At 40.5% G+C, this 13,146-nt stretch overlaps 1 protein-coding gene across 4 annotated transcripts in view; it reads left to right on the forward strand.

The window, feature by feature from the left end:
* The window catches only part of MICAL3 (microtubule associated monooxygenase, calponin and LIM domain containing 3), a gene marked incomplete at its 5' end in the record, with an annotated part of 103,921 nt that overhangs the window by 48,246 nt on the left and 42,529 nt on the right, over nt 1-13,146 (forward strand). For all 4 annotated transcript variants that reach the window (XM_084267763.1, XM_084267764.1, XM_084267765.1 and 1 more), the window contains one exon: nt 10,744-10,939. In XM_084267763.1, coding sequence (XP_084123889.1) covers nt 10,744-10,939 — 196 coding nt within the window. The remainder of the gene's footprint in view (nt 1-10,743; nt 10,940-13,146) is intronic.

Consider the following 13,146-nt stretch of genomic DNA (forward strand, 5'->3'; position numbering starts at 1 on the left):
TTTTTTACCCAAGAGATGTTTCAAATACTTTCAGGCTTGGGTAACTCAGTGATTTAAAGCCTCAGAACTGATGTGAAAGTTATCTTTTAATCAGTAACGTGTCTTTTGGAAGGTGTCCTTCTGTAACTGAGGCAGATTTTGCATATACTGCTTTGGCAGGGGGGTTGGACCCGATGATCTCTCGAGGTCCCTTCCAACCCCTACGATTCTATGAGTCTGCCTGCCTACCAAACACACTAATATCCCTATGCAAGAATTTTCATAGTTTCAGAAAAAGTCTCACTAAGATGTGAAGCTCTAGATTGCTTGGAGTATTCAGCTGTAGATATTAGAGAAGTATCCAACTGGAGCAGATGTCGACGGAGCATATGGAGCTTTTTTTTAGAGCAAGTATTCCCCAGTATATATTCCTGTAACCACCAGCCTCAAATTTCATCCTGTTCCATTTGTAGTACTTCATAATCTTGACTTAAATGACAGAAATTAGGTAAGGACATGGTTAGTATCTAAATATATTCTGAAATCCAGCAATTGTGAAAATCTGTAGTAAATTGCAAGAGAAGAGATAGTGGTTAATAGCTCAGTAGTTGCAAAAAAGCAAGCCATTTGAAAACTGTGCTTTGAATCTGATCACAGTTTGAATGGGAAACTGAAAACATTTGATATTCCATGCTTTTAGCATGAATGATAAAATTTCTAGTTCCTGACGGGATGTACTTTAATAATCAAAGCATCATCTAGTATCTAGTGTAGAACTAGAAGTGCCAGTTTCTATAAAAGGTAGGGGATATTTGTATTCATAGAATCACAGAATGTGTGAGGTTGGAAGGGACTTTTAAAGGTCACCTGGTCCAACCTCCCTGCAGTGAGCAGGGACACTGTAACTAGATCAGTTTGCTCAGAGCCCCATCAAGCCTGACCTTGAATATCTCCAGGGATGGGGCCTCTACCATATCTCTGGGCAACCTGTGCCAGTGTCTCACCACCCCCATAGTGAAGAACTTCTTCTTAATATCTAATCTAAATCTACCCGTCCCTAGTTTAAAATCCTCACCCCCCGCCCTGCCCCTACATGCCCTTACAAACAGTCCTTCCCCAGCTTTCCTGTAGGTGCCTTCAGCTATTGGAATAAGATGCCAATACTGGTATTGATAGATTCTGCTACTGCTTTTAGATGGAAATGTCCTTGGTTCAGCTTTGTGTTACTTCCTCAGTGGGAATCACCTGTCTGATCCCTCCCACTGTAATTAGGGATTCCAGGGGGCTGCTGCATGTGAGTGGCAAGAAATAGATGCAACAATGAAACTGTATGATGGCACAGGTAGTAGAGAAGATGGCGGAGGCTTTCTTTCTGACAACATAAAAGGGCATACTGTTTGGATTACAACTGGATAAGCCTAAATATTAGTTTCCAAGTAACTTAACAAACCACAGAGAGTACTTCACTTACAGGGGAAAACCTCCTGAGCCAAAGTAATGGTGAATTTAAAATATAGCGTCGCCTTTCTCTTCTTGTCATCTTCTCCCTGCCAGTACTTAGATGTGGTTCTTTGAGGTAACATACCTTTAATAGCTTGCAGGACAAAGTTTACACCTGTGAAGTAATGTTATCTTTAGCCAGATTATCCATTAGTGCTCCTCAGCCTTCCCACACTCAGCTTCTTTCAGGGAATGGAAACAAGGCCAGGAGCGTAGGGTAGAGCTGATCGAAATGCTGGTGAGAGCTCAGACATCTTAAGTGATACCAACAAAATGGAAAATGATAGGTACTATCTTACTGTTACAGTATTCCTGACTAATAATAATAAACACCAGTGATTAACAGGCTTAATAGAAATTGATTGAGGGTTTTTTAATCTCTAGTACAGGAGAGTGTAAGTGAAATCTGTACAAGCATTAAGATTTTTCTGCCAGACAAGATGCAGTAAGGACAATTGAGCTTAGCAGTGTTCCCTGGGGCTTGGATTAGGTGACCTAATACCTCCTTTCCCGCTTCTTTTCTCCACCCACCAGCTACAACGCTGGACTCTTTCCAGGAGTCAAAAATAGCTGTATTCCTGGATTGTTCTGTACCTCAGCTGTAATGAAGACAACTTTTCTGTATTGTTAAACGATACACTGAACTTTTAACTTCCATTATGTAATATTGCAGTTTCACACACCCACATATGAGAAATGCTATTTCTCAGGCATAACGTATACTATAGGGTTGCAGATGAAATGTCTTTTTTTATTTTCAGACAATATGCTTAAATTATAGATGACCTTGAAATAAAACTGGTTAATTATATTCACTTTGGGTTGCTTCCACTAAAAAACAAGGAGAGATCAAATTGACAGCTGCTTTTTCAGCCTTATGCTACTGATGGGGTAGGAAGCAATGTTTTATCAGTGTCTGTTTTGACAGTTCTAGAAGGCTGTTTTAACCACAGTAGTGTGTGTGGGGAAACATTGCAACACCCTTAAAATAAACACATACATTGCTAATTTCATTCAGTGGTCAGTCCAACTCACTTTTATAATTATGAAGAGACTTCCACGTTTACTGACAGTACTTGACATACAAAGAACTCCGTTCTAGCTGGAGGTTGTGAAATGTGTGTGGGAGGACTTACACAGTCGTATGTTTGTTTCTGGGGTACCTGTTTCAGAATCCCCTGAACATGTTAGCTGTCAGTTATTCCCATACACATTGTAATAGTTTAGGGCAGTGGGGCTTGGGGGCCCCTCTGCTACTCATTGATCCAGTAGCTATTGACAGGAATCTCACTGATTTTTATTTCACATGCTGTATGCTGCTGAATCAAACAATGCTATAAAACTTCTTGGTCATCATTGGAATTAGTGTTGGTTCTGTAATAATTCTCTATGGGGCGTTTCTGCAGCAGGGGATATTTAGCTGAAACACTTTTCTGTCTTCACAGCTTAATACCCCATTTCTGTGTTTAGGTCCCTGATTTGCTAGGAAGAATTGCTAAACTGTCAGTTAGAGGGCTGAGCCGTAACATGGTAGTAGAAATCTTGAACATGTTGGTTGCTCAGTGGCGAAACCGTTTTTCTTCTGGTAGGCTAGAAAGAGCTGCTGTTCTGCTCTGTGTCTGATCTTTATTCCCTAGACTTTTAAATGTCAGTTTAAGGATAGTTGTATTGATCAAGTCCAACGTGCCTAAGGCTTGTTTGCGTATGTGCAATAACTATATCAAACTCCCAGGAGCATATCCTGTAGAAAGCCTGGTTAGTTACTATTTATTATGATTGATACGTGTGCATTACAGAATTCAGTAGGGCCAGAGGTTTGAGCTCATTTTGAATCTTGTGCATGGATACTCTGCATATCTTGGTTATGAATAGACTTTGGTTTTCTTATCATGCAGTCCTCTTTGAATTCAGGGCTTTTATATTTAGCAAAACATGTTATGGATCAAGCTGGAAATGCAGACATAAAACACGTGAAAATTCAAGACTTGATGGATCCTCAATACAGTTGAGTAATCAAGGCTTCCTCAGGGCTTGGGAATACCCTAGGGGAGAGAAAGTTGAGTCATTATATCAAAATAATGTTGACATTTGATAACTATCAAGCATTTACATTCCAATAAATGCATTCCTGTTTCTATCTGAGCAGGTGCTGTATTATCCCTTTTAGCTCCAAGGATGTGCTTAATCAAAATTCAGGGGATCCTACCAGGAGGTGTGCAGTTCTGCAGTATGTGATGCGAGGCTGTGCAAACAAGCAGTGACAAGAGTTCACCAAACCTGCTGGGCTCTCTCCCGCGGTTTCTTACAAGAAAAGATGAATTTTAATGGGAGGATGAATCAAGATTTAAAACCTTAAACTTCTTTCTAACCCTTGAAAAATCCATTCTGTTTAGCATGCTTCTGCAGGTCAGTTTAGAGTTGCCATTTACATGTTTAATACATCTTACTGTGCAGTAGCGAAATTGTTAACAGTGGCTAGATACTAGTTTTGGAGAGGATTAGGGAAGGGCTTTCTGGCAGTGTCTTGCAGAAGAAATCAGAGAAATCAGTTGCACTTCTTTAATTGGCGGGTCTTAATTGACCTAACTGTTTCAGCATGTGGAACATGTACCAGCAGGCCTCGGTACTAAGATTACTTCTTTTTTGTACACACCTTGTTGACCGCAGTGAGCATCTCACAGGAGCTGCTGTTGCTCAACTTATTTATGTAAATCATGTATTTTTAATGCTTAAAATCCAACATATTTTAATCTCTTTATTACTTCAAAGTGTTTTGTCTTGACTTAAATGAAGTTGAGTGAAGGGTTGAAGTTAAGGCATCCTGTTTCTGGCACTGCCACTACTCTGTGGTGAGACTGCCTTGCTGGTGTTTAATCTCTGTGTCTGGATTTGTGCAGTGCCTCTAAAGTACTTACCTATATCCAAAACAGGTTTGTTGTACTGTGCCATACTTGTAAGATGTTTGGAGACCCTAGGATGAGACATTGAGTTGGAATACAAAGAGGCAGTTAATGGAATGGAAAATGAGTAAGGGTGAAAGTTCTGGGGAAAAAACTGAAACTCAACCTGACATTAACACAGTTGAAGAATGAGAAGCCTATAAATGCTGCTGGATCTCATTTGTCACCTTCTCTATGCCTCAATTGTAATGTTTGCTGAACTGCAAGCACACTTCAGAAACTCTGCCCCAAAAGATATTCCTCAGAAATTAGTGACAACAGAGCCTGAGAGGACTTTCTGTGATTGCAGCATGATTACAAGTAATGCAGAGCTCCCTGCATTACTTGTAAACTCCTGCAGAGAAGCTTCCATCTTCTACTTCTGTCCTCAGTCATACGCAATACGCTGCACTGTCTGTAGTAGTAGTTCTACGTGACGTAGTTGTGTTCTCAAACAATTGATGAGTTTGGAAACGATGAGTGAAAGCAAACAGGTACAGTGTTTCATGTTGGCCTAAAAGCACAAGATTTACAAAATCCAGATTTTCCTGAGAAATATGTTAATTCCTTCTTACTTTTGCTCATGTTTCACAGTAGGCTCCTTTATCTGAATTTCCATAACTCCCCAAGACCACAGCTGAGTCCTGCAAAATACAGGACTGGCGCTTTACAGGAGATGCCATTTGTCTTGGCTTGCAAGTGTAACAGATTTCACTAAGAAAAGTCAGAAGGTACTGCCTGATTAATGAAAAACAAATTCTAGTAAAATATACAGATAGTTTCCCTTTGGGAAGAATTAATTGTTCTCATATTCCCGGTTTTCTTCCTGCATCTTCAACAGTTGTTATGTCAGGGAATGACCTTGACAAGATTGGTGGATAAGAAGTTGAACGTGACCCGTACATATGCTTGCAGCCCAGAAAGCCAACTGTGTCCTGGGCTACACCAAAAGCAGTGTGACTGCCAGGCTGAGGAAGGCAATTCTGTCACTCTACTCTTCTCTTGTGAGACCCCACCTGGAGTACTGCATCCAGCTATGGGGTCCCCAGTACAAGAAGGACATGGAGCTCTTGGAGCGAGTCCAGAGGAAGGCCATGAAGATGATCAGAGAGCCGAGGCACCTCTCCTATGAACACAGGCTGGGAGAGAGTTGGGGTTTTTCGGCTTGGAGAAGAGAAGGCTCATACCTCCAGTACCTGAAGGAGGCCCACAGGAAAGATGGAAACAAACTTTTTAGCAGGGCCTGTTGCGATAGGACAAGTTGTAATGGTTTCAAATGAAAAGAGGATAGATTTAGACTAGCTATAACAGTGAAATTTGTTTACACTGAGAGTGGTGAAGTGGTGGATGCCCAGAGAGGTGGTAGATGTACCATCCCTGCAAATGTTCAAGGTCAGGTTGGACAGGGTGCTTAGCAACCTGATCTTGTTGAAGATGTCCATGCTTATTGCAGGGGAGTTGGAATAGATGACCTTTAAAGGTTCCTTCCAACCCAAACTCTTCTATGATTTCATCCAGCTCACAAGAATAATGTCAGTTTCACAGAACAGGGTAGTACTGGAGGAACATTGCGATGGGATCCTCTCTCAAGAGGGGCTTCTCAAGCTTTCCAGTAAATACCAAAGTTACTGGAATAGAATCATAGAATGGTGTTAGGTTGGAAGGGACCTTTAAAGGTCATCATTTAGAGCACATTTGTTCAGGCAAGGAGTGGTTCAGTGTAGGAATGTTTCTGATCACACGATTATCTTTACAGTAGGCAGGCTGTGTCAAGGCTGAGATAAAGGACTGACAACTTTTATGCAACAGCTAAGCAGCCTGTCCTGTTAGGAAAAACAGGTCCCTTTGGATGATTCATGGCCTTATGACTCTTCCAAAGTAAAGAATCGGATTTTCAAATGTGTCCTATTTTGGATATTGTTTGTGGATTTTTAGCTGACGGTTAATTGCATGAGAAGCTGCTCTTGGCTTTCAGGTAGCTCCCCTCTCTGGCTAGTAATGTAGCTTCTTTTTTCTGGCAAATGCAGTCTCATCATTTATGACTAGTTGCAGACTTTCCACTCCGTGCACCTAGATGCACGGGCAGTGTAGAACATCAGCTAACGGATAATGAGTGCGCTCTGTGCTCATCCCACCAGCACGCTACAAACCAGCCTGGGGAATACAGCGTGATGGTTTGAGAAGCACCTTTTGTCTCCAGAGAAAAATTAGAGAAGGTGCTCTAGTGTCTACAGGAACTGCATTGGTTCCAATGAGACCTTGCTCATGCATATAACATACAGGAGGAAAGGAGGGTAGCAGAGCTTCAGACTTCCTTGTCCCTATTTACAGCTTCTTGCTGTAGCTTCAAATGCATTACTATGAACTTTATAATGTAAAGTGAGTGAATTGTTCAGCATCTTATGTTAACAATATCTTTATCTTATACTTAAGTAGGTTTGTGAACTTTTAACACCTTCCTTCTGATAGCTGATGGCTTCACGGTGCAGAAAGTTGGCTATCAGTAACATTTCTCCTGTTTCACATTTGGTAAAAGGTTTGACAATGGATTTGCAGCTACCCAGATGAGTCTGTGGCACATTTTAACAACAAAACCAATAGACCAAATAGACCAAGCTGTCTGTATAGACCAAACTCCTGAAATCCCTTGCCGAAGCTGAGTTTCTGTATCACGTTCTCTGATGTAGAGCCGTTTTCTTTGCAAAGTGAAGTGTGGGGATGTGACCAATCTGGCATCCCAAGTATCTGGATATATAAATTAATGAAAGCAAATGCTGGGAATATCCTTCCTGCTTCTTTGAGATTGAGGCAGAGTGCTTGTCAAGCTCATGGGGAATCTGGGCTTCCCCGTATCCTCTTAGATTAAAGTTCAGGCAGGTTTTCCATCTCTCTCTTTTTATTTTTTAATGCAGTTGTCTTGAGTCACTCCCACATAGTTTGTCCTGTGATAGAGTTGGTTTAATTCTCTTATGTACCAGTCATACTCTGTCTTCATGATAAGAAAGGTGATGATGATCTGTATTTCAGATAACATACCTGAAAGATCACATATGTTCATGAAATGCATATAAAAAGACGTCAGCTGGATTTGCAGTCAACTTTTACTTTTATCAGAGTGATTTCTGCCAGTCTTTCTCCCCACCCCAGATAGTGCATTTCTTATTTATATACACCATTCCTTTATTTTAATTATATGGGAATTACTTTCTTCTTTTTTTTCTTTTTTTTTAAACCGCAAAAAGGCTGACAAAAGCCTCATAAGATTGTTAGAAAACAAGAGGAGTGAAAATGTCTCAGATAGTTCTTACTCTTTTTGTTATTATCCTTCTTTTCTGCTTGTTGACTATGCAGCTCTGTTGGGGTATGCATCAAGGGAGAAGAAGTTAAAAACAGTTTATGAAAAGATATTTCTGGGAAGTAGCTGAGCCTATCTGATGGCTCTGATGTGTATAGAGAGTTCCAAGTAGAAAAACTCTTGGTTTATGGTAATTTAGTGTATTCCTTTTTTGTTTTCCTTCACCTTGGTTGGTTTTTCACTGTGAGCCAGCAGCAGCAGAGCAAGGTTTCAGGTCACTTCCCCCATTACTGTGAACTCAGGGCTGGGGAATGTAACACAGGTTACAAAAATAGGTTTGGCTGAGGTGGGATCACTACTTAGGGAGAATGAAACGAAACAAAGCAAAACAAAATGTGAATCCCAGGTGAAAGGCAGCCCAGTTCCATTAAACTTTGAAAATACTAATGCAACATATAAGGCTTCTAGCAATGCAGGTGGTAGAGACCACAACATTCCTCAAAATGCAGGGCAATGTTCTGCCTGCCACCTAAACAAGCTTCTGTGGTTTATACCATAAAGAAGCCCTGTAGTTCCAGCTGAGGGCACAGCAGCCACTTGCCCACATCATAGAAAGATTCAAAAATATTAAGGAAGGGAGAAAAAACATTCTTGGCAGTTGTCTTTATGACTGTAAAGGATGGAGAAAGAAAACAAAAACTATCTTGGAGGTCAAAACACATGAGGATAAAGTAAACATTGCCAAAGCTCATGCTGGGTTGGACTTCGTTAAGGAAAGGAAAGCAAGCAGCTGTATTCTTAAGTGTTTAAGTAAAAGTAAGACAAGGGAAAGCAGAAGTGGGTCCACAGTGAAGATGAGACTGACATAAAATGCAATTTTGTGTATAGTCCAGTGAAGAAATGAATACTTAGTCTCCAGTCTCAGTTGGAACAATGGCATTGGATGTGGGAGCAAAAGTAGTTAGTGTGTTAGCAGGATTGGGAAACAGAAATTACCCCAGTGAAGCTGGAAGGAAAATTTAAATATAACTGTACTGTAATAAATGGAAATAAAATTTTACCAATTGGTCTTTGTCTCAGAGGAGTGGAAGAGTTGAACAATGAAATTGTGAGCTTTGTGATAACAATTTGTCATTAAATGAAGCTATCCTGGTGTTCCTGGACTATCTAATGGAGAGCAATACTATGTGACTACTATATGATAGTAAATACTATATAAAATATAAATACATAAAAACTACTGTAAATAATAAGAAAGAAAAAAGTGATCAGAACAAGTATATATCATTTAATCTAAACAGTATTGAAGAAATACCTAAAGACTTCTAGTTCTGCAAGTGAAGTCCTTATGAAGGTAAGTGGTATGAAATGTGACATGGATTCAAGCAAATTAGCTTGACAGGTTTATTGACGAAGTACCTGATTACTTCCATAAGGGAAATGCAGTGTATTTGAAATTCTGGACTTCAGTAAAGCACCTGGAGGCTGCCACATGGAAATAATTATTTGAACTGGATAAAATGAGGAAGTAGGACATGAAATGTCAAGTACCTAAGAAGTTGAATTAAATGAAAGTTTAGAGGTTTTATTGAAAAGGGAAATAATGGGGTTGGATGTCACCTACAACTGTGGTGTTTCACAAAATCTGGGCACTGATCTTTGTAATACTTGCACTGAACTTACTAGCAAAAAAAGGGGAAGGAAAAAAAAAAGTCTGCTAATGAAATTAATTGCTGAGGCAATTTTCAGACCCTCATCAGTGCAGAGGAGGACAGGCATGTCATACGCTTAAGAAATGTTGCGGAGTGTAATAGTAGAACAGAAATGTAATAGTAGAAAGTACCGGGTCATGCATTAAGAAGTGTTGAGAATTTTGGCTACCAACAAGGTGCTTATCAGTTGAAAGCAGAGAAGGATCTGAATATCAGACAATAAAGAAAAGCCACCAGTATTATGTGGTGTATAAATAGGCAAGCGTGTTCTCAGCATGTGTCAGAGGAGGGATCCCTGGCAGGGTTGTACGTTGCGCTGGTACCGCCTCATCTGGAAAGCTGTGTTTAGTTCTGATCACGCAGGTCTGGAAAGATGAATCCAAACTGGGACAGGTGCAGGGACCTAGGGGACAATCAGCACACCCAAGAGCTTATCGCATGAGAGGAAGACTTGGCTCGTTTAGCAAAACAAACCAGAAGCTAGGAAAGATTGGGCTCTGTAAATAGTAAACTGGGTAAGAGTAAACAGGGGTGTGGTGTTCAAGCTAAAATACAGAATTTCCCAAAAAGAAATGTATGAATGCAGGTTAGAGTTGAATTAATTGAATGCCACAGTGAATGAAACTCCTGTATTGTTTTCTCAAGCTGCCTGGTTCATGTGTCTCTGCAGTTTTCTGGGATTCGTGGGGTTTGTGCTTGCAAACATCTCATGTAGATTTACCTGCACCGTGCCCCCTCCTCCCCCCCCCCACCCCGCGCCGCCCCAGTTCATTTCATCACAAAATCTGAAAAGCATATTGATTAAAGTCTATAAAAAGTTTCAAAACTTGCTCCAGGTGAGCCTTTTAATTCCCTTCCTTCCCCATCTTTAAGAAGTGGTAATGTATTTTCACTCCCTGACTGTAGACCTACCTCAAGTGGCAACAATTTTAGCGTTACGCAGCGGGTTAGCCCCATTGCATTCCCACTTCTGTCTCATAAAATATATGCTGCCTGTGGTCAGACCTACCCTGGTACTTACTATGTAGGCTTCATTGCAGCTCTACTTTTTGTAGCTAAAATATCCATATTTCATCTCCCAATTAGGGCATTTAACATGTTTTTAGCATCTATTAGCCAAAACCACTAAGATTCCCTTTTGCAGTCTGGTTCCCCAGCAGGTTCTGCCAGTAGTGGCGAACGGGATAATGACGTAAGGTATTCTCTCGCTTTATTTACTTCCCTCTGCCTCATGCCCTGTCTCTCCCAATTGCTCAACTTCCTTACATATTACAGTTCTGACTTATATTTATTGTTTATTCACTGGCTTATTCTTTAGGCTCTAATGTAAATGGGCTGGAAGAGCCCAGCCTCGCTAAGCGTCTGCGTGGCACGCCTGAGCGCATTGAGCTGGAGAACTACCGACTGTCACTGCAGCGGGAAGAAGAACTGGAAGAGGTTCCTGAAGAGACGCTGGCAGAGCATAACCTGAGCAGTGTGTTGGACAAAGGAACAGAGGAGGATGGGCCCAGCAGGTTAGCACATGTTCTCCATAAGCTTTTCTATACCCACCCCAACAGACTTGCCTGCTTTTCCCTTAGCTTTTTGAAACATATTTACCTGGTTGCCTTTTCTAAAAATGTTGAAAATGTTCTGCTTATGTACACAGGTATCTTACCTTGCAGTTTTTGTTTTTCTACATACCTTGTTACTAGTCTTGTAAGACATGTATAGTACCATAATACCATGAAATTCAGTCCAAAGTTGAAAGGGACTTTTCTTTTTTTTTTTTTTTTTTTTGCATTAAAGGCAAACGAGTCTTTTTGAGCAAAATGGAACATGGAGTCAAATGGGAGTGGGTTCCAAAGTTAGCTTATTTTCTGTATGTTTTGCATTACAATTCAAAACCACTCAGTTTAAAGATTCAAGCTTGAGACACATGTAATCCTGCCTGAATGCTGGGACAATGGCTGAGAGATACTAACTGAAGTAATAGTTATGGCTGTTGAAAAATATGTTGTACTGTCACAGATTCCCCTGTAAAACCATGTGTAAGCACACCTGGATTCATCTATGTGCAGACAGAGCTACTGGATATAGCTGTTGCAAGAATCATGTAGAGAAAATAGTTGATGAAGAATGCTTGTGAACTCTGTAGTGAATGTCACACTTTCTGCAGGCTCAATCTCTTATTATGGTTCCTAATCATCTACTTTGCTTTGTACCAATAACAACCCATACCTTTTCAGCTCTCAAGTTTGTCCAGTAGTCGTCTTAAAATAAACTCAGAAAATGCTGTTGCTGGTGTCCTGTGACTTAGATCCTACAAACATATTCAGTGTATGCATAACCTGCAAGTATAGGCCTACATAAGAAATTTCTTAGTACATTAATGCATAGGAAATGGATTTGTGTGGCAAAGAATTCAGGAATAAAAACGTTCATTAAAATGTTTACAGAATTAATGTAGTACAGAATCTGTAATGTATTTATCTGATAAGTTTGAAGATGCAACATCTGGAAGGGAGTATCTTGTAGTAGCCTGAACTCAGCCTTGACACCAGTTTGTACATGTGGACTCATAAAGGTGTGGCTTTCATATAAGTGCCTGGCAGTTGCTAACATCTTATACAACTGTTTTGTCTGAAACCTAAATAATACTGTTTGATTAATTACTTAACACACCAGTTTCCTCAGAAGATACTATTTTGACATTTTACACAATGGAGATCTTACATAGCACTCTGTTTGAATAATAACTGGACTACTTGTGGGAAATTCAAACTCTGTTTGCTTCCCTCATCCCTCCATTAGGATTTATATCAATTGTGACAATACAGGGATTAATGATATTGAGGGGGTTTTACTCTGTTTCTAGCTCTAAGAGAAAATTTACCAGTATCAAGTATTGCTATTACTGGTGTTGGTTGCAGTAAATCAGAACACAGGAGGCCTGCTCAGGAAAGGGCAGAAGTCTTCCAAAGGAAGAGTTAGTTAAAAAAAAAAGGTTGACTTTTGGCATGAAGGCATTGGTCATCTCCAAGAGGTGTTTTGTGAGACTGCAGAGACTGACAGCAATGCACCGTTAGGTTAGCGAGTTTGATGTCCTCTCATGGGGCGCTACATTCATCTCCCTTTGTCCTACATAATTCCTGTAACCTACATTCAACTGACTATTTCTGTTTGTGGTGATAGACTGAATTGTATCATTTTGCATGCAAAGGGCAGTGTGTGGTGGGCAGTTCATACTCCATGATAGGAAGAGAAAATATATCAAATTTTCCATCAGTTTGACCTGGAAAAATTCCTGTCCCACCAAATACAGTAAGCAGTATGCTCAGAGCATTGATAAAGCTATGCAGGTGAAACATCAGAGACTTTTCTAGATAATGTAGCTATCAGGTATTCTTAGTTCAGCTCTACCCACTCCATGGTAAGTCACAGAAAGCCTGGGAAGTTAAAAAAAAAAAAAGAAAAAGGAAAAGTTTGACCCTTGCAGCAAGCCAAGCACAGCCCTGATTTGATCATCTTCACTGTCTTGGTGCAGTACCGCAGGGGTAGGCACAGGCGGAGGAAAAGGGGAACTTTCTGTTCCCCCTGTGTGGTACAGAGCAGTGGATTGGGCTTCAGGGTTCGGGGAGGTGTTAACCCTAAATGAAGCAGAGAGCGTGCATTTTGGTGCATGGCTTCCCCTCACACACACGCTTAGGAGCATACAGACTGGAGAGAAAAACTGCAGAGA

This window comes from Gallinula chloropus (assembly GCF_964237585.1).
Source record: "Gallinula chloropus genome assembly, chromosome: 1".
Taxonomy (NCBI): domain Eukaryota; kingdom Metazoa; phylum Chordata; class Aves; order Gruiformes; family Rallidae; genus Gallinula; species Gallinula chloropus.